General features: G+C 39.7%; 1 protein-coding gene across 1 annotated transcript in view; it reads right to left on the reverse strand.

Annotated features, from left to right (window-relative positions):
- The window catches only part of LOC135464737 (N-acetylneuraminate 9-O-acetyltransferase-like), a 40,380-nt gene that overhangs the window by 13,247 nt on the left and 4,934 nt on the right, over positions 1-22,199 (reverse strand). Inside the window, 11 exon segments of the mRNA XM_064742261.1 lie at positions 3,142-3,207; positions 10,103-10,222; positions 11,267-11,356; positions 12,702-12,810; positions 14,151-14,271; positions 17,699-17,769; positions 18,327-18,451; positions 19,480-19,585; positions 19,744-19,834; positions 20,729-20,800; positions 22,103-22,154. Of these exon segments, the coding sequence (XP_064598331.1) occupies positions 3,142-3,207; positions 10,103-10,222; positions 11,267-11,356; positions 12,702-12,810; positions 14,151-14,271; positions 17,699-17,769; positions 18,327-18,451; positions 19,480-19,585; positions 19,744-19,834; positions 20,729-20,800; positions 22,103-22,154 (1,023 nt within the window).

Genomic DNA, 22,199 nt, shown 5'->3' on the forward strand with positions numbered 1-22,199 from the left:
CCTCTCTCTTCACCAAGTTAACCCTCTCCCTCCACCAAGTCTACCCTCTCTCTTCACCAAGTCCACCCTCTCCCTCCACCAAGTCCACCCTCTCTCTTCAAGTCCACCCTCTCTCTCCACCAAGCCCAGCCTCTGTCTCCACCAATCCACCCTCTCTCTCCATCAAGCCTACCCTCTCTCTCCACCAATCCACCCTCAGTCTCCACCAATCCACCCTCTCTCTCCATCAAGCCCATCCTCTCTCTCCATCAATCCACCCTCAGTCTCCACCAATCCACCCTCTCTCTCTCCATCAAGTCCACCCTCTCTCTCCACCAAGTCCACTCTCTCTCTCTCTCTCTCTCCACCAATCCACCCTCAGTCTCCACCAATCCACTCTCTCTCTCTCCATCTAGTCCACCCTCTCTCTCCACCAATCCACCCTCTCTCTCCATCAAGGCCTCCCTCTCTCTACACCAATCCACCCTCTTTCTCCATCAAGCCCACCCTCTCTCCATCAATCCACCCTCTCTCTCCACCAATCCACCCTCTCTCTCCATCAAGCACACCCTCTCTCCACCACTCCACCCTCTCTCCACCAAGTCCAGCCTCTGTCTTCACCAATCCATCCTCTCTCTCCATCACGCCCACCCTCTCTCTCCACCAAGTCAACCCTCTCTCTCTCCTTGGTTTCAGGCAATACTCTACATACATCCTGACAGCACATAATAAACATTGCCCATGGCTCTATGAAAAAGACCATGCCTACATGTAGCTATTTGAAAACGTTGATTTATTTATTTATTTACTTGACTGGTGTCTCAAGAATATTTCACAGATACAATGGTGGCCAGCATTATGATGAGAGAAAACCAGGCTGAGCATGGTAGGACAGGTTGCTGTCAAACCTCCCTGTACGACTGCTGTACGACTGGAGTGGAAGCCAGCAGGAGCTGGACTTGAAGTCACAGCGACCAATATATCTACACGTAGAAGATGTTTGTTGAACACTGCCAATAGGCCAATTTCTTTGCAAACTCGCACAGACTTTTAATGTACATGTATTAAAAGTTCATGTTCACGTTTTTAAGATAAGCTCGTTGTCCTTTCTGTCCACAACAGGAGAATCACGACCATTTGTCCTTTCTGTCCACAACAGGAGAATTACTACCATTTGTCCTTTCTGTCCACAACAGAAGAGTCCCTACCATTTATCCTTTCTGTCCACAACAGGAGAATCACGACCATTTGTCCTTTCTGTCCACAACAGGAGAATCACAGAATCACTACCATTTGTCCTTTCTGTCCACAACAGGAGAATCACTACCATTTGTCCTTTCTGTCCACAACAGGAGAATCACAGAATCACTACCATTTGTCCTTTCTGTCCACAACAGGAGAATCCCTACCATTTGTCCTTTCTGTCCACAACAGGAGAATCACAGAATCACTACCATTTGTCCTTTCTGTCAACAACAGGAGAATCACTACTATTTGTCCTTTCTGTCCACAACAGGAGAATTCCTACCATTTGTCCTTTCTGTCCACAACAGGAGAATCACAGAATCACTACCATTTGTCCTTTCTGTCCACAACAGGAGAATTACTACCATTTGTCCTTTCTGTCCACAACAGGAGAATCCCTACCATTAGTCCTTTCTGTCCACAACAGGAGAATCACAGAATCACTACCATTTGTCCTTTCTGTCCACAACAGGAGAATCACAGAATCACTACCATTTGTCCTTTCTGTCCACAACAGGAGAATTACTACCATTTGTCCTTTCTGTCCACAACAGAAGAGTCCCTACCATTAGTCCTTTCTGTCCACAACAGGAGAATCACAGAATCACTACCATTTGTCCTTTCTGTCCACAACAGGAGAATCACTACCATTTGTCCTTTCTGTCCACAACAGGAGAATCATGACCATTTGTCCTTTCTGTCCACAACAGGAGAATTACGACCATTTGTCCTTTCTGTCCACAACAGGAGAATCACAGAATCCCTACCATTTGTTCTTTCTGTCCACAACAGGAGAATCACGACCATTTGTCCTTTCTGTCCACAACAGGAGAATCACAGAATCACTACCATTTGTCCTTTCTGTCCACCACAGGAGAATCCCTACCATTTGTCCTTTCTGTCCACAACAGGAGAATCACTACCATTTGTCCTTTCTGTCCACAACAGGAGAATCACAGAATCACTACCATTTGTTCTTTCTGTCCACAACAGGAGAATCACTACCATTTGTCCTTTCTGTCCACAACAGGAGAATCATGACCATTTGTCCTTTCTGTCCACAACAGGAGAATCCCTACCATTTGTTCTTTCTGTCCACAACAGGAGAATCACGACCATTTGTCCTTTCTGTCCACAACAGGAGAATCACAGAATCACTACCATTTGTCCTTTCTGTCTACAACAGGAGAATCCCTACCATCTGTATGTACACAATGAATGCATGAATGGTTAATGCATACAGAGAGCCTAGAAATGTTTAGAACACAATGTGTTTTTTCACAACATCATATACCAAAAATATGACATTAGTAACACTTACTTTTGTAAGTGGCACACATATGTTGATAAAAACTGAGGTTGAGGGCTAAACTAAGATGTGGAAAACATAAATGGGTACATACACATTGCACCTGCTAAATAATTTATACATTTGACAGGAGTTTTTTGACGCACTCAAGAATATTTCATTTATACAACAGTGGCCAGCATTGTGGTGGAAGGCAACCCGGGCAGAGGCTAAGGAGAATGCCAAGACCATCCACAGGTTGCTGACAGACCTTTCCCTTTACAGCTGTAGAGATAGCCAGCATGAATTGGAAGTGAACTCACAGCAACTGCTCCTCGCTAACCACCTCGACCATGAGGGCCCCCATTTTAATAATTAAGCAATCACTGAACATGAAGTCATTGACTTGAATAGAGAAAAACATAACAAAACAAACAACAAACAAAAAAAAGTAACAAAACAATAATGAAACAAAACATAAGTTCAAATAAAATTAAAAATACACCACTAATTGAATCAGACATGATACAACATGATGCAAAAGAAGGTGGATCGCCAACACAGAAAGGCTGGAAACAGACGAACAGACATGCAAGCTGTCAGTCAAACAAACAGACAAACAGACTTACTTCTAACAGACGACGCAGACCATTCTTTCTCATATGCCAGTACAGAGGGCAGTGACGACACCCATGCTGTAAAAAGAAGGGAGGGTTCGTACACTTCAAAGACTTCAAATTTTTAAGGTTTTTCCAGGTTTTTGCAGGCCCAAAATTTATATGTTTCACACTGCCTGGTACAAATATTCCACTGTTACATGTATACACCCATCAAGCAAGTTAACCTTTCACTTCTACTAAGCCATTTCAATGATGTTGGAAAAGTGATTTTCTTCAAGAGAACATGTATAGTACTACATGTAGGCACAGTAGTTCAGCTTAGTTCGAGTCTCAATTTCAAGGTCTCAACTACAGAAACCCGACACACATATATCAGCGGATCAACCACATATACCTAGCCATGTACTGTGGTCTAAACATGGTATCATTTTCTGTTGTAGGACAAATCGAAACAAGCAGCGTGAACCAATGAAACGCGGCTTCACAAAGGTTGTTTACCTAGACAACAATCATGTGACAGGTTGAACAGGCGTTTTGGCTGATGTTACCAACATTTCAAATATTTCTCAGTTTGTCGTTTAGGGAAAAACATGATCAACAAACTACAAGAAATTATGAGAAAAACGGATGTGGAATGTTGTTGTTGTTGCTGTGTCTAGATTTTGGGCCAACTGTTGCTCATATATGATCATATATACCAAAAACGTGGCTGAGGTGGTCAGCATGGCACATGACCAGGAATCTCTCACCAATGCTGTCACTGACTGTGAGTTCAAGTCCAGCTCATACTGCCTTCCTCTCCAGCTGTATGTGGAAAGGTTTTCCATCAACCTACAGATAATCGCGGGTTTTTCCCCAGTTTTCTCCCACCATAATGCTGGTCGTCGTCGTATAAGTGAAATATTCTTGAGTACGGCGTAAAGGTCTAGACAATTAGATACATAATAAATAGGCTCCCCGGATTCCATCGTACTCAAAAATATCTCACATGTGTGAATCAGGTTTGAGGGTTAACTGCCAGCTGGTACACAAGCCAGGTTATCATTTCTGAATACCCCTGTATTTGCAAGAACACCTTTTTTTAAAAGGATTTCAGTTTGCTAATGTTGAAAAATTGTTCAATCTCTTCCACTATTCCAGCTCCCTCATTGAGCCAGCCATGTTGTCTGACTTGTTCATTGGACCACACAACTAACAAAACCATCCAATAATATTTTGTTTAAGGTTTTCTGGTAACTCCCAGGCATTTTGGCCATCTGATTGGCTCCTTGATAACTGGTTCACCAAGACCATAATAATGGACAACGATCCCATGCTTATCAGTGGGTATACCAGACGACATGATTAGGTAGATTTTGTTGACCTGCTGATATACATGTGCACAGAAGCCCTTTATTTTCCAGGATTTTCAAGGCCTGTAAGTTACTTTGAAATTCCTGGCTCTTCAATAAGGTTTTCAAGGCCCTGACCAAACACTGACAACAGAAAACAGACCCTAGGAATGTTGGGGAAGACCCAAGTATTAAAGCACGACACAGAAGCATGCTATTTCCAAAATTCAAAATGGCGCAAAATTTATAAAATCAAAATTTAAGTTGTTAGCCAGCAACATTGTTGGGATCCATGCTATTACCATAGCATACATGTATGTATTAAAACATGTGCATATTACTACCTGTTTGGTTAATCAGTGGTTAAATAGGTTGGATGGGGGGGGGGAGGGGAAGGGAAAATTCCATTTCTGTGTAAAATAAGACTTTTAATCTCAAACTAAGGTTCCATCATTCGAAAATCTTTAGAAAAATCTGTTCACATACACACCCATGAAAGGCTACAATTTGATTGCAGGCCCCTATCATACTAGCTTTTATACTTTTCATGCTACCTGGCAAACTGTGATTTCTTATCCCGAAATAAATTGAAAGCAGTGCTTTATACAGTTATAGGGGCTTGCACCAATGAAGATGGGCATGACAAACCATATATGAAAAAAGGTCATCTCTCCATGGGGTTGTGAAAAAAACACTTCGGCTGCCTCTGTTGTTGTTTTTGGGGGTTTTTTTTCTTTTTTTGTCTTGCTTCCACTAAAATTTTCACAACTTTCTGGTAAATAGTAGTGTTATATTTGGATTTAGTGCAAAAGTTACAAGTTGCCTATTGTAGGATGAAATAGGATGAAAAAATGGGGGGGAAAAAATTGAAGAATGTATCACGCAACCCTTTAAAAATGGCTGCGGAGGCCAAATTTGCATACACAAACCTGACCATTCTACCCTTTAAGTAGTTTTACTTATGTAGTAACTGTGTATTAAAATGCAGCCTAATCGGCTAATCTCGGTTTCCCCCAGGGCTATGCCCAGTTTCCTCCCACCATAATGCTGGTCACCGCCGTATAAGTGAAATATTCTGGAGTATGGTGCAAAATTTCAATTAAAACAAACAATTAATTAATTTTTGTTTTAATTAGTTTTTGAGGTTTTCTATAAAATTCAAAATGTTCTTACTGCTGCTTGGTTTTTTGACACTTACCAGCATATGAGATCTTAAAGGAGCATGAAATCAGCGAACAAAAATAATCTTGACAATGAGAGGTTCCCCCATAAAATAAGTGGGTCCCAAATAAGATATTTTTTCTTTGGAGTTAAACTTGTGTTCGATTTTAAAATTTCGTTACTGTAATTATTTAGACAGGTGATGACTGAAATTATGAATATGAGATCTCTTCTGAAGTCTGAAAGATGCCTTGTCAGGGCCATATGTCAAAAGTAGTTAAAGTTCTATTCCTGAACTGTAAAGCACTGTGACTGAATATGTGCTTGCATTGCTACCTAGGTTAGACCAGCCAATTTTCAAGTCTCATTTTTCATTCCGAAATTTTTTTTTTCTTCAAACCTGAGATTATACATGAGGATTTACCATTGGGTATAAAATACAGAAATTGGTCCACTTTCAACCATTGCAAAAATTTCTTCAAATTGTTTCCAGAAAACAGTGTCGCATTTATGAGATTATAGTTTACAAATAGTTCACATTAATCGTTTAGGGCTAACAACATCTTATGTGCATGGATGTGTGAAGCTTAACGAATTTCCACACAAGTTCTATTATCTTAAGATTTTCTAACATACTCTTGTTTGTTTTCGTGATTTGGAGTGCCAGAACTACTTCATAAATCTCCACAAAGGTCTAATAAATTTGGCATCGTTTCACTTGGCACACCTCGTGCCTTGCCCGTTAGATTTAGAGTCAATGTAAATTTTAGGAAATTTACACTCATGATAACACACAGTCGTCTGAACAAAACGCCACTTTCTATGTTAAATACCCAATAACTTTAATTGCTAGTGAAATTCAATAATTTCAATTTTTTCATTCTCTTAAATTACAATCTGCTTTACGGACAAACTGCTTTCTTGAAACGAAATTGAAATATGAAACGAACCAAAAAACGTGAGGTTTTAATAAGGCAACGTGGACACAACAATAAGGCAACGTGGACACAACAATAAGGCAACGTGGACACAACAATAAGGCAACGTAGACACAACAAACATAAACACGAAAACAAAGGGAACATAAGGAACTGAAGCAAATCAGGCAAAAACCACTGACCACCTGTTCATGCAGTTCTCTAATTCCTCAACCTTTTCACATTCAAAAGAACAACATTCAGTGCGACTTAAGCATCATTTTAATTTTATTACGGTCACAAAACTATCCCGAAACCCATTTCAGGGCTTATAACATTATCAGCCTTCAACCTTTTCAACCCCGTATGCAACAAATATTTTAAAACATTTCGACAGAACAATCAACCCAGTTTTACGAAGCCTGCTTCTTAGCGAAACAAGGAAATCATTTTTGGTGTCAATTGTCATAATAACTGTTTGCAGGAAGTAGTGATTCAGAGGTCAAGAAGGTTGAAAATTCAATCACATGGCTGAAGACAACACGAATGTCACATTATATTCAGAGTTAGGAACACAATTACAACAGGTAAATACTTTGAGTTAATATATGATGAAAGTCTGGTTTATTTATTTACTAATACGTCATTTTATTGTTTTTTAAAATTTATTTCATCGGTGTTTAATGCCCAAATCAGGACTCTTTCACTTCCACCCACCAGCCAGCATTATGGTGGGAGGAAACTGGGCTGGAGAACTAGACTATTTCACTTCCACCCACCAGCCAGCATTATGGTGGGAGAAAACTGGGCTGGAGAACAAGATTATTTCATTTCCACCCACCAGCCAGCATTATGGTGGGAGGAAACTGGGCTGGAGAACTAGACTATTTCACTTCCACCCACCAGCCAGCATTATGGTGGGAGGAAACTGGGCTGGAGAACAAGATTATTTCATTTCCACCCACCAGCCAGCATTATGGTGGGAGGAAACTGGGCTGGAGAACAAGACTATCTCACTTCCACCCACCAGCCAGCATTATGGTGGGAGGAAACTGGGCTGGAGAACAAGACTATCTCACTTCCACCCACCAGCCAGCATTATGGTGGGAGGAAACTGGGCTGGAGAACAAGACTATTTCACTTCCACCCACCAGCCAGCATTATGGTGGGAGGAAACTGGGCTGGAGAACAAGACTATTTCACTTCCACCCACCAGCCAGCATTATGGTGGGAGGAAACTGGGCTGGAGAACAAGACTATTTCACTTCCACCCACCAGCCAGCATTATGGTGGGAGGAAACTGGGCTGGAGAACAAGTCTATTTCACTTCTACCCAGCAGCCAGCATTATGGTGGGAGGAAACTGGGCTGGAGAACAAGACTATTTCACTTCCACCCACCAGCCAGCTTTAAGGTCGGAGAAAACTGGGCTGAAGAAACCCTCGACCATGCACAGGTTGCTGCAGACCTTCGTCTGATTCTTGTTTAGCGCTATACTCATTTTCATATACAATTTGCATATGATGGCAGTCAGGTTCACGGGTAGAGGATACCAGACAGACTTGAGAAAACACTCAGGGAAGAGACAGCCTTTCAATTAAGTACACATCATCTCAAAGGCCATTTCATGCCATTTCTAAATATGGTTTTCATTATCCCCTTTTTTTTTTTTAATGAGTATAAAAAAAACACTGACGTTCTAGAGTGGACTTTTTGGACCATATTGAACAGGCTGAAAACACATAGTGACATCAAAGATTCATTACTTCCTGCTAAACAGATTCTCACATGAAATTTATTTATCTGTTTGCTGTTTGACACCATACTCAACAGTATTTCACTTATACAATGGGAGGAAACCAGGCAGAAGTCTGGGGAAAACCACGACCATCTGCAGGCTGCTGGAAGACCTCCCAGAAGAGCAAGAGCTGGACTTTAACTCACTGCGACCAATTTGGTGAGAGGCTCCTCAGCCATGGAGGCCTCTTCACATAATATATACAGCTACATGTATACATGCTTATTCATGCTGACCACTGCAATGCATACAGCAATCAGATGATGCTTAGAAGCTATAAAGAATCAGTGACATCACTCCGTTTCAGCTTGTTCAATATGGCCCACCAAAAAGTCCACCATAGAACCTTGATGTTTTTTGTATTTTATTCATGGAAAACGAAAAGAAACTCTTCAAAAAATTTCATTAAGCCATATTTGGAATCATCACAGAATAGCCTTTTAGCCTTTAACCTAAGGAGTAACCATGGATGAAATTTGGGTGAAATTCGGTTACCCAAAGCTTTTCACTGCTACGACACACACACTCACATCACCATTCAGCTACCACACACACTCACATCACCATTCAGCAACCACACACACTCACATCATCGTTCAGCTACCACACACACTCACATCATCGTTCAGCTACCACACACACTCACATCATCATTCAGCTACCACACACACTCACATCATCGTTCAGCTACCACACACACATTCACATCATCGTTCAGTACTTTTCTTCAACATTTCAGAATGATTTTTGCATACACTCGAGTGGGGGTTTCCAGTCTAACGCTTACTTCAAACCACTTGTGTTCTACCAGTAGATCTGTATGTCTCCTGTGGTAAAGTGGGTCAGTATCTTCCCAAAGGTCTGTGGTTTATGTTGGGCAATCATTCACCCATAAAAAGTGAAAAATTCTTGAATATGGTGTTAAGCAACAATCAAATAAGTGTGTACAAGTAAATAAGTGTGTAGATCTAAATAAGTGTGTACATGGGAATCAGTGTGTGCATGTAAATATACATAATCAAAAACAATCAAGATGCATGCTGAAATGAAATACAGCATACAACAAAAAACCATTTCATGCTTCATGCTTCTGAAACTTTTTGTTCCAGGCAAACCTCAGGTCAAGGTCAATGAAAATGTTCTTCTATTTGATTATGTACACATGTGGAAAAAATTTGATGAAATCTGCTCAAAGAGCTCTAGAGGTATTATGTTTACAAGCATGTCACAAAGAATAACCTGAAAGAGCCCAAAGATCTTGAAAAAAGAATTGTCAAGGTCACTGAAGCTTAACACCTCACACATGTTGGAATATTTATTTATTTGATCAGTCTTTTACGCCGTACTCAAGAATGTTTCACTTTTACAACAGCGGCCAGCATTATGGTGAGTGGGAAATGGGCAGAGCCCAGGGGAAACCCACAACCATCCGCTGGCAAACCTTCCCACGTACGAGCATTGGAATAAGTTTGGCATTCAATGGAAAAAAAAAGGATTTCAACCTTGTTTTTCAGACAGGTTTAAAATTATGTTAGTAGCAAGCACACAGTTGTCAGCTCTTCTGTTATATACAAGCAAAAAGCAATGTGTTAAAACATCCACAAAACAAATGGACACAACAAATCCTACACAACAAAACCAGCTATTTAAAGCAAACCAGCAAAAGCAAAGACAGGAAATTTTGGAGTGTGTTTCTGAGGATTGATTGATGAAGCATGGTGACATGTACCACCTAACACACCTTACTCTGCATAATGGACTCACCTGACACAGACGGAACATCCCATATTCTCCTTTGTTCCAGAAGTAAGTGAAATGCCCATAGCCCGTTAAGAACAGGTAACTTGACACAAACACACGGATGTGCATGTAAATGGGCAACACCTGAAAGACATTTGATTAGACGACTGAGCAATCAGTTTGATTGGATGACTGAACGACCAGTTTGATTGGATGACAGAGCGATCAGTTTTACATACTTACACTAGTTTATACAGACAGTTAAAACTATTTATTTATTTGATTGGTGGTTTGCACTGTATTCAGTAATATTTCACTCATATGATGGCAGCCAACATTATGTTGGGAGGAAACTGGGCCAGGGAAACCCACAGGTTGCCGTCAGACCTTCTCACATATGGCCTAAGAGTAAGCCAGAACTCACTGTGACCCCATTGGGGGAAGGCACCGGAGTCAATGTGCTCTGCCAGCACTCTAACAACTCTGACCAACAGAGGCCCTGTAAATTACAATGTAACTTACACAGAAGTGTTAAATCATGAATGAGTTCAGTTTTGACGGAAAAAAAAGGGGTGGGGGTGGGGGTGGGTGGGGGTTTGCAGGGAACGATAAATTTGTGTTGGATATCAACTGTTGAAAATGTTCATGTTGTCATTCTTCCTTCGCGTATATAATGGTAGTCATGTTAATGGGGCAGAAGAAACCAGGCCCTAAGATCACATGGTCATATTAGACTTATAAGTCAAAATTTCAATCACTAAACTTGGCACGTTCCTTTGCATTAATTTAGTTGAAATATGTTTTACACTATCTTACCAACAATTCAGACTGTGTAGCAATACTGTGATCTTGTTACATAAGAAATAACAATTTTTAAAGTGATTTGAAATTTTGACAGAAGTTTAAGAGGAACAAAGATGATTTTCATATCAGTTATGATATGAAGTATCAACAGAGCAAATAATTCATATGCACATTTTATTAGTTACATAGGAAATGGGAATAAATCGCATCAGAAACCCTCATACTGACACCTAATGGCAGATTTATTTATTTATTTGATTGGTATTTTACACCGTACTCAAGAATATTTCACTTGTACGACGGCAGCCAGCATTATGGTGGGAGGAAACCGGGCAGAGCCCGGGGAAACCCACGACCATCTGCAGTCAATAGCAGATAACTTACCTTACTAGCCCCAGTCAGGTGGTAGATCAAAATGACAAGTTGCATCCAACCTTTCCATTCATCAGTTTGATCACGGTGAAGAACTGTCGTCTACAACAACAACACCATGTTAAAATCACGTCATGTCTGAATATTGCTTTAGTTTCGAAAATAACATAATGGAGAAACACACATCTGGTAGCTATGCTGAAAGACATCAGCTACTTGTAAATACATATAGGCCTTCAATCGTTACCTAAATATGGATTCTAATCATACTTCAGCTACTTATAAATACATGGATTCGAATACAAAGGTGAGATGTGAATGTATGACATAAGCTATGCCTGTATTTTGTAAAGGTGAGTTAAAAAAAAAAACAAGAATTCAGGTGAGCACAAGGCAATTTGAAATGTATACAAGAAAACAACATAAAAATGGCTATCTAGATACCAAGACAACCACAGATATGGACAAATATGAGTTGCGACACACTGTCATCTGTGCATCAATGGGTCCACCAAAAATTAAAACTGTACATGAAAATCAGTTGGAGCTTTAGCCTGGACATGAAATCATATATATATTGTTACCGTACATGCGAAAATGGACAAATGTGAGTCCCGACACATTGTCATCTGTGTAGCTATGTATCCACCAAAAATTAAAACTTTACGTGAAAATCAGTTGGAGCTTTAGCCTGGACATGAAATCATATATATATCGTTATGGTACATGCGAAAATGGACAAATGTGAGTCCCGACACATCGTCATCTGTGTAGCTAGGTATCCACCAAAAATTAAAACTTCATGTGGAAAGCAATTGGAGTTTAGGGCGGACATGAAATCCTATCTATTTATATAGCATGTATATAGGGAAATGGCAATCCTGTAACCATGACAACCTCAGAATTGGACAAATGTGAGTTCCGACACATCATCATCTGTGTATGTATGTATCCACCAAAAATTAAAACTGTACATGGAAAACAGCTGGAGCTATAGACACAAAATTATATCTATTTATATAGTATATGTAGGAAATGGCAATCTGGTAACCGTGACAACCACGCAAGTGGACACATGTGCGTCTTGACACATCATCATCTGTGTATGTATGTATGTATCCCTCAAAAATTCAAACTCTCCGTGGACAACAATTGGAGATACAGCACAGACACGAATACAGACAGACAGACGGACAGACAGACAGACGTACAAAATGACTATAACATAATACACTCGGCCTACCAACAACGATGTACAAAAAAACAGCGAACAGTCTTAAAATTTGCTATTCTGTGTGTGATATTTGTTACAGAGAACTTTTTTTTTGTAAATTATAGGAGTGTAAATTTCGAAATTTCACGACCACAAGTGTATCTTCTTCTCATGCCTGAATTCTAAATTGACAAAATATCCATAAAATGCGATAGTTTAACGTGAACTGCTTACATGCTCTGAGCTCTCTGTGAAGAAAAAGCCCAGGACCATCACGTAGGCCAAAGGGAGGAAGAAGTTCACGTGGGTATAGTACTTGTTCTCCTTCATGAAAAAGTTCGTCCTGAAAACATCAAGACAAATGTTTTATCCATCAAGTCAAATGTTTTATCCATCAAGACAAATGTTTTATCCATCAAGTCAAATGTTTTATCCATCAAGTCAAATGTTTTATCCATCAAGACAAATGTTTTATCCATCAAGACAAATGTTTTATCCATCAAGTCAAATGTTTTATCCATCAAGTCAAATGTTTTATCCATCAAGACAAATGTTTTATCCATCAAGACAAATGTTTCATCCATCAAGACAAATGTTTTATCCATCAAGTCAAATAATGTGTTTATTTTCAAACTATAACACAGGCAGGCGTTTTACACCTTAGCAAGGACCGAGTCAGACAGGTTTGTTTACTTGGCATGCTTGAGGCTTAATATCCCTAATACGTATCAATTGTGGCATCTGTGAGATGGTCTGATAGCAAGCCAGTTTCCTCCAATCATAATGCTGGCTGCCGTTGTACGAGTGATATATGCTTGAGTAGGGCATAAAACACTGATGAAATAAATATACAATACATCTATCCCTCAAATCAAAACAGAAGTCTTTCTCCTTGCCTGTGCGATCTTGGTGACAATATACCACGGTTGGGCTAGTCTTACATGTACATGAGCTTCTTCAATCAATATGGCATAAACATATACGCATGCACGTCACACGTGGGGAAACTCTGAGCAGAGCAATACCACACAACAATAACGCTTCAAAATTCCACTGTCAAACGTACAGTTAATGCCCCCAAAAGTGCAATTTAAGAGGCAAATCAAGACTCCTGCAATGTATTTATTTATTTATTTGATTGGTTTTTTATGCCATACTCAAGAATATTTCACTTATACGGGAGGAAACTGGGCACAGCCCGAGGGAAACCCATGGCCATTTGCAGGTTGCTGGCAGACCTTTCCACATAACCTGCAATGAATGAATATCACATTATACTGCTGAAAATTATATTGTTAGGAAACAAACCTCAAAACACCTTACACTCTCTATACATTAAAATAAAAGAAAAAACTTAATAATGAGGCAAAATGTGCAAATCAGCTATGGATGAATTTTAGATGTGGGCACTGAGAGGCTTCACTAAACTACATGTAGTCATAAATGAGGCGACAAAACACTTCACTATTCACAAGCTTTTGGAGAGAGTTTACTGCATTATCAAGGTCAGTGAGCAGCCTGGGGACGGTCCCAGGTTTCTCTATATGGTTTCCTATCATATGGTTTCCTCCCATCATAATCTTGGCGACTGATGTATTGGTGAAACATCCTTATGTACAGCGTAAAACACTTACCAATAAACAAACAAATCATCAGCTAAAGAACATTACACCTGCAACTCACCTGTCACAGAGGTAAAAATAGCCCATGATGACCCCTAGTTTTGACACGGAGGTCAGAACTTCATACACACCCTGAGCCTTCTCCTGCTGAGCCTCAGACTGAGCGTTACGCAGCCCGTTCTCTGGATAACAAAAACAGAAGAGTTTCGGATCCACCGCCTACACCCATCACAAGAGTGAATAACAGACACTGACATCCTTGGCTTCTGTCAGTCCACCTGGGATAAGCTACTGTCTTTGCCAAACAGGTAAAGAATTCAGCCTTACACAATGGTCATTTTTTCTGTAGACAACAGATTCACACCTGATGGCAGTAATCATCGTTTTCGTTTTCAAAAAATTGTTCTAATGATTCAGCAGCTAGCAGCATTAATATGTGGAAAACATCTTTTTGAGACAATTAAAATGCAGGCCCTTGAAAACTGAAGCAAAACTGACTTCACAGCAAGCCAATGTTTTCTCTCAGCTCAGCCAAGGTCCCGTGCCAGGCCCTGTGCTCTCCTTCTCGTCATGTCAACCATGACTAGTTTTTAGCTGCACAGAAGGTAAGTACTTCTGTAAAAACACAGCATGCGATGGCTGAAGTACCACTATTGGTTGAAGCAAAGTTGTCCCTAATGCTCTTTAGTGTGATTAATTCATCCTACCAATGTGATGTTATCCTGTTTCAAACCTATAAGCTGAGCAGTTCATCAAATACAGTGTCGATAAGCTATGTATGTGAGAAGGGGGCATAACTCTGTAAATTACACAGCCATGTGTCTTATTTTCAGTATGCTTCTCTTGTGGTTATTGAGTACACTGTAAGTGCAAACTGTATAACTCTGAGGGAAGTTGTGCTGTAAATATAGTGATGTGGTCAAGCAGTTTATGAACGACTGGATGGATGAACAAAAGGACTTGACATAATGCAGCCAGTGGTACAGGCGTAAGAAAAACTGTATATACTACAGGTAAGATTGTTTCATTTTCCTCCAATTTCCCCCAAACTCTCTGGAATAATAAATTCTTCACAATTATCCCATGATATTGAAGTCTTTGGTAGTTGCTGTTGTTGTATCTATTCCATGTTTGCAGTAATGTGTGTATTTATTTATTTATTTATTTATTTATTTGGTGTTCTATGCTGAATATGTCACTTTTACCACGGTGACCAGCATTATGGTGAGAGGAAACCGGGCAGAGGCCCGGAAAATCCACAACCATCCACAAGCTGCTAGCAGGCCTTCCCAAGCAGGGCTAGAGTGGAAGCCAGCATGAGATGGATCTAAGCTGACAACGACCGTATTGGTAAGATGTTCTGGAGTCATTGCGCCTCACTGGCACGCTAACCACCTCAGAAAGGGAGGTCCCCAGTAATGCGTGTGATGGACAATTAAATTGTGATGGAATGAAGCATAGCCGAATCTTAGATGTATCTTACATGGAGATGTATGAATAATATTCCAGGAGTTTTCAGTAAGTTTTTGTAAATTTGTAATTTTCAAGATTTTATGTAGCTTTTAAAACAGGTTTATTTGAGAGATTTTCTACAACAAATTCATCAGCGCAAATCCAGTGAAATTGCCGCATAGCTTAAGTAATAACCTTACACAAAATACCAGCCATGTCTATACACATGGTACTGTTCAAATCCAGTTATGAAGTTTCTAAAATTTTATCAAGCTGGTCGCATTTATAACTGTTTAAAATTTTAGAACCACTTAATACCATAATTTGAATAGCACAGGTATGAGTCTGATATTTACTGAAAGACAATAATTTGAGCCATTCTTGATACAAATTTGATAATCTGATTCCATCTCTTGCCAAAAATCTGATGCATGCCCTGTTCAAAATGTTTAAAAATTTTTTTAATGGTGATTTATATTTTTTTTTTACAGCTTTCCTCTGTAGCATTAAACTTTGTTTATTTAATGCTGTACTTTTCTTTTCAATGTACTTTTTCCGCTCAACTTTCGAAGGAGAATACATATTTTTTTTTAGTTTAACCTTTTGAGTTCTGTATTTATTCCTTGCCCAGTTTGACAGGTAGTCAAATTAGTTTAACCTTTTGAGCTGTGTATTTATTTCTTGCTCAGTTTGAGTGGTAGTCAAATTAGTTTAACCTTTGAGTTCCTGTGGTCAAATTAGTTTAACCTTCCGAGTTCCATATTTATTTCTTGCCCAATCTGAGAGGTAGTGAAATTAGTTCAACCTTTTGAGTTCTGTATTTATTTCTTATCCAACTTGAGAGGTACCAGTAGTCATTAAATTTGGCTGCATGTATATCTTCAAAACGGGCTTGTTTATTTACACACAAAATAGCGAGAATTCTAATTTTTTCTCCCCAATCATTAAACTTCTAAATTTTCCTTTGCATAGGATTTCTTCAGCCCAGCACACACGGAGAGTACTTGTTGTCCAAAATCGAATTTTCAGATCCCAGTGTCAATTATTGAGAATACTGGTTACCCGCACCCGGGCAACTTTTGTTATCCATTTTTGAAGATTCCAGCGGTGAAAGATGGTCACATGGTCACATGTTCATGGTCATGTGACATTAAAAAGTTGTGTGACAGCTTCCATTATGTACGCAGGCCTACTCAAATGAAATTTCAAACAAGCTGAATCTTTGGATCAAGTGTTCGAGACTCCTGAAACCTTGATGTGGTTACCCACGTACGAGTGAATTTCACACATTTTATGTTGTCTGGATCAGGGAATCTCGTTTTCGACAACAAATGTTGTTGGTGTGCGCTGGGTCTTACGATTCAGCTAATCTGACAGTTTCACAATACTAGGCCTACGTGACACTGCAGATCGTACCACCGACCAGGCATGCATCATGTGGGGAAACCTACAAACAGCGCCCTCTATGATGTCACGTCCGCATATTTTAACTGTGTTTTGACTGTTTAGTTGAATAAGTAAAATACTGCACACCAAGAGGTTAATGTATGGAAGCCAAGACATCATCTCTGTTTAATACATAATGACCAAGTTTATGGTTAAGAAAGAGCCCACGTAACACGTTTGGATGTGCAGTGGCTAGGTAAGGAAAACTGACCTTGTGTAATGCTCTAACGGCCTATTGCCTCAGATACATTTGTAAATTCCTTCAGAAAAATTAGCTCTAGGAATTCAGTTTTTTCACCTCTTGATTAAGAAGGTTGTACAAGACAAGCATTTCTTTCACCCAAAAGCAGAATTTTCAAGGAGTTTCCAGGAATTTTCATTTTTTTTTTTGGACTTAAAACGGAATTTTGATTTTGCAGGAAATTCAAAGAGTCTCAAGGAGTGTGTGAACCCTGTTTTACCATGGATACATCTTTGCTTTTGTTCACTGTGGATACATCTTTGCTAAAAACAAACGTTACCACAGATAAGAGGTGCTAAAGCACAATCCTGAAGCACATCTCTGGACAGACTATTCTACTTCTTAAACATAGTAAAAATGATTTTTCTTTCCAATATACACTATTTTCTTGTTGTTGTTGCAGCAGAACTATGAATGTATGCAAAAAACAAAACAAAAAAAATTAGAATTCTGCAAATCCTGATACTTACCTGCCCTGGTTTTAATACCATTGCGCCTTGTTTTTCGTCGGTAAATGATCATCACTATTGCACAAATGGTACTGCAAATGGAGAAAAAAGATCATCTCTAGTTATTTTGCAAACCTTGATTTATACATTCATTTCACTGGTGTTTTATGCTGTCCTCAAGAAAACACAATATTAATTTCTAAAGCCAAATAATAAGCTTTAAAATCATATTTCAAATTTTGACTTAAGTCAGAAATGGCTTTGTGGAATCGGACTTAGATGCCTCCATTTTGACGCTTAATTTTTTTTTTGTACGGTGTTGTTGGAGAGGTTTCAGAATGATAATGTAAAAACTGTGAAAAAAAAAAGCACAAAAATTCACAACTGCGAACAGCAATACTGCTAGACTAGAAACTTCATGTATGAAGTCATGGACTTCTCTAGAAAATTACATGTATGAAAGCACCAATTATTATCCAATCAAAATTGCTCAGGTACTTATTTGAACACATAATCCACACTCTGCTACTCTTGACATCATCTGTATAAATGAGCTAGTGGGTGGAGATAAAAATCAAAGCTCAATGTTCCAGACAGTAAGCATATCATCTTATTTGTTGTTTTTTAGGAAATGTTGTAAGATTCTTACAAGACTAGGAATGTGGCAGCGGTGATGATCTGGAGGGTTGTGGCGGGCTCTGGCTCACTACAACATGTGCCATCGTTGTAGTTCATGTGATTGTTACAGTACACGTTCATCAACATCTGGATGTCCTGGGAAACAAACAGAGAAACTTGGATAAAACCACCAGACTGTCAGCAAGTTAGTGAAGGACTTTCTCACATGTGACATACAAACTGGCACTCGAAATGGTGGATGACGGTCTTCTGTTTATTTATTTGATTGGTGTTTTATGGCGTTCTCAAATATAGTTCACTTCCACTTACACATAAATATTTCACTTATTCTGACTTAAATGAAAACAACAGGTAAATAAATTCAACTTTGACATTACAAGTTACAACTTGAACTTTTAACTAAAGGTATTATCTATATTGTCACCCAGGCTCTGCTGTGAATAATTATAACATGCTGTGAGAATTGTTCTTCTTGTTAAAATATTGCCAGGTTGTCTGACATTACAACCACAGAGGAGGGCATTCTTTCTATTTGTCCTCATCATTCTTTCGTGAGAAGAAAAGTTTACACTCTTGGCAGATGTGCCATTTCCTACGCTCACTTTACATAGGCTTCTCTGAGATCAGCTCCAACATCGTTGTTCTGAGCCGGAACTATTTAATCAGCAATCAGCAATAAAATTGTTTCAGGTGTTAGAATCATGTTGTCAATACTTACATGTATTATACAAACGAATGCATGTGTTCAAAGCATTATTAGAAACAAGTATTAACACGTATTTTTTGTGTGTACAGACATCCCTTCCCGCCTCATCACCGTGACCCTGGTGACCTTGGCGTTGTTCAAGATTTCTTCACAAAATTCGCTAGTGGCGGCAGAGATATAAAGCGAAAGTTGAGAGCAGTGTATGTGCTGTGTGCAGGAAGTTTTCACTTAAACATGTATGATAAGCAGTCAGGATTGTGAGTGGAAGAAACCAGTAGTACCTGACCAAACCTTCTGACTGAAAGCCGCAGCTGAAAGCAACACTTATTGGATTATAAGATCTATGATAAAGTCACAACAACTACATGAATTTTGTTTAAAAACAAACAACCTCAACCCTGAAGGTATAAGAGAGACAAAATACGAGCATGAAGTGGGGAGATAACTCTGAACTGACATGTTCTAGAACAGACTTCGAAGCATGAAGGCCATCAGCAAACTCCTTCTGTAAACCTTGACCCACAAGTCGGGAGGACGTCCAGATTTCCACAGGACTGTTTGAGCTGAAACATGATTGGCAAAGGGTAAAACAAAATAAGTTTTTGATGGGTATTTTTGTGACTTAAACTTCATTTCTACATTTACTATACTTTTAACTTTATAAGTGGACCAAGCTCAATGGAAACTTGCCTTCAGAAGTACAGGCCCTATGGCTACTTACAGAACGCTGATGGCCATCTTGTTGTAATCGTCTACCTGATCATTAGTGATCATGGACCTGTTGGGGTGCAAGTTTTCCTCATACACTGGATCTGGCAAAGATGAGAGAGAAACACAGCTGAGTACATGTGACATGTGACATCCCACCCAGTCACAGTATACTGACATCAGACATGACACAACACCCAGTCACAGTCTACTGGCACCAGATATAACACCCCTGACAGTCACAGTATACTGACACCAGACATGACACCCCACCCAGTCACAGTATACTGACACCAGACATAACACCAAGCCACAGTATACTACCACAAGGACATGACACCCCATGCAGTCACAGTTTGCTGACACTAGTCATGACACCCACCCAGTCACAGTATACTGACACAAGACATGAAACCCACCCAGTCAGTTTGCTGCTGACACCAGACATGACACCCCACCAGTCACAGTATACTGACATCAGACATGACGCCACACCCAGTCAGTTTACGGACACCAGACATAACACCCACCCAGTCACAGTATACTGACACAGACATGACATCCCACCCAGTCACAGTATGCTGACACCAGACATGACACCCCACCCAGTCCAAGCATACGGACAACAGAGCAGAAGAAACCAGAATGCACAAATTAAACCACTTGTCTTGGACATGAAACTTTCACAAATGTGAAAAAAAGTAAACTTAAATCAAAGCTGCATATTTGTTATTCAATCTATTTATCTGTTTAGAGTTGTACTCAGTACTAAATAATGAGCATCATAAGATGGAGGATACCTGACAGAGCCAGTGGAAACCCACAACCTTTCTCCATACATGATCAGAAAGGAAACCACTATGAGCCGGACTCGAACTCTCAGCGACTGCATTTGTGAGAGGCCCCTGGGTCATTGTGCTGCGCTATCACGCTAACCACAAGGCCAAGGAGGCCCCTGATCAAACCGTAACGATTTAGATTAATGAGGTTGTTAATACCTTGAAGCATCCACAGGATTTTTGTGGAGCTCTTGAGTTTGCTCATTTGTGGAATGATCGTTGTTAGGTTGGCTGAAAAGAAAGAATACATCAATGATATCGACAATATTTTATGTTAAAAAATGACTACTTTTTTGTTTACCATGTTTTTAAACAGTATATATTTTTATTTTTTATTTACTATAAGACAACAATCCTTATCCTAAAGTTAAGATTTCCAAACCCAAAGGAGATAGTGTAACTCACTTTTTCAAATAGATTACAAATTTTTGAAGTTCATACTGACACTTCATCAAGCAGATATCCTTGTATCCCTAATATATCTTTATGCACATGAAAGAGCATGTAATGCTGGCACATCTCAGGGCTTCAAAAGTATAATGTTCTCAGCTGGTTCAGTTTTCCAGGTTGAGGGATTCACAAAAACAATAATTTTACCAGTCTGGGCAGAATAATACTTGAATAAACTAGTATTCTTGAATAAACTATTGAAACATGCGAAGAGTGAGTGAGTGAGTGCTTTGTGTGTTTAACATCGTACTAAACAACATTTCAGTTATATGACGATGAACGAGTCCTTAGAGTGCATGTAATGTGCCTCCTTGCTGCAGGCTGGATTTCCACAGCTCTTTTATCTCAACAGGTCGTTGCACTATCCCCTTAATGCTGAACGCAGTTACAACTTCCTCTTTTACGGTCTTAGGTGTGACATCACCTAGGATTGACCCTGGATCTACCTACCCTGAAAGCTAACATTCTACCAAGTGAGCTATCAGGGCTGGTAAAACATGTGAAGAGGTTGAAGAATTACAGTAGATTTGTTGATACATAAAGCCACTTTTTCTAAGCGTTTATTTATTTGTTTGGTGTATTACGGCCATACTGAAGAATATTTTACTTACTTGTAGAACAGCAAGCAGCATCATGGTAGGAGGAAACCAGGCAGAGCCCAGGGGGAAACCCACAACAATCTTGTACAAACAGTGAGCAGCATCATGGTGGGAGGAAACCAGGCTGAGCCCAGGGGGAAACCCACGACAATCTTGTACAACAGCTAGCAGCATCATGGTGGGAAGAAACCAGGCAGAGCCCAGGTGGAAACCCACGACAATCTTGTACAACAGCTAGCAGCATCATGGTGGGAGAAAACCAGGCAGAGCCTAGCGGGAAACTCACAACAATCCACAGTTGCTGACAGACCTTCCCAAGTACAGCTGGAGAGGACGCCAGCAAGTTTAGTTTGAGGAAGTTGAGTCTTAAACATACCCGAACACCTACCTAGCAAACACCCCTTTTGCTAACAGTCAAAAGCAGGAAGTTTAATATGATTTCAAGTAAGATAAGAAAAAGACAAGCAAAGTGAATGTCACTCACCATAGAAACTCTTTTTGGCAGCCTCACTGCCATTAAATGTTTTGATACACCACTGGGGAAAAAAACAGTGAGAAAAAGAAATACAGTGAATGATACA

This window comes from Liolophura sinensis, chromosome 4, assembly GCF_032854445.1.
Source record: "Liolophura sinensis isolate JHLJ2023 chromosome 4, CUHK_Ljap_v2, whole genome shotgun sequence".
Lineage (NCBI taxonomy): Eukaryota > Metazoa > Mollusca > Polyplacophora > Chitonida > Chitonidae > Liolophura > Liolophura sinensis.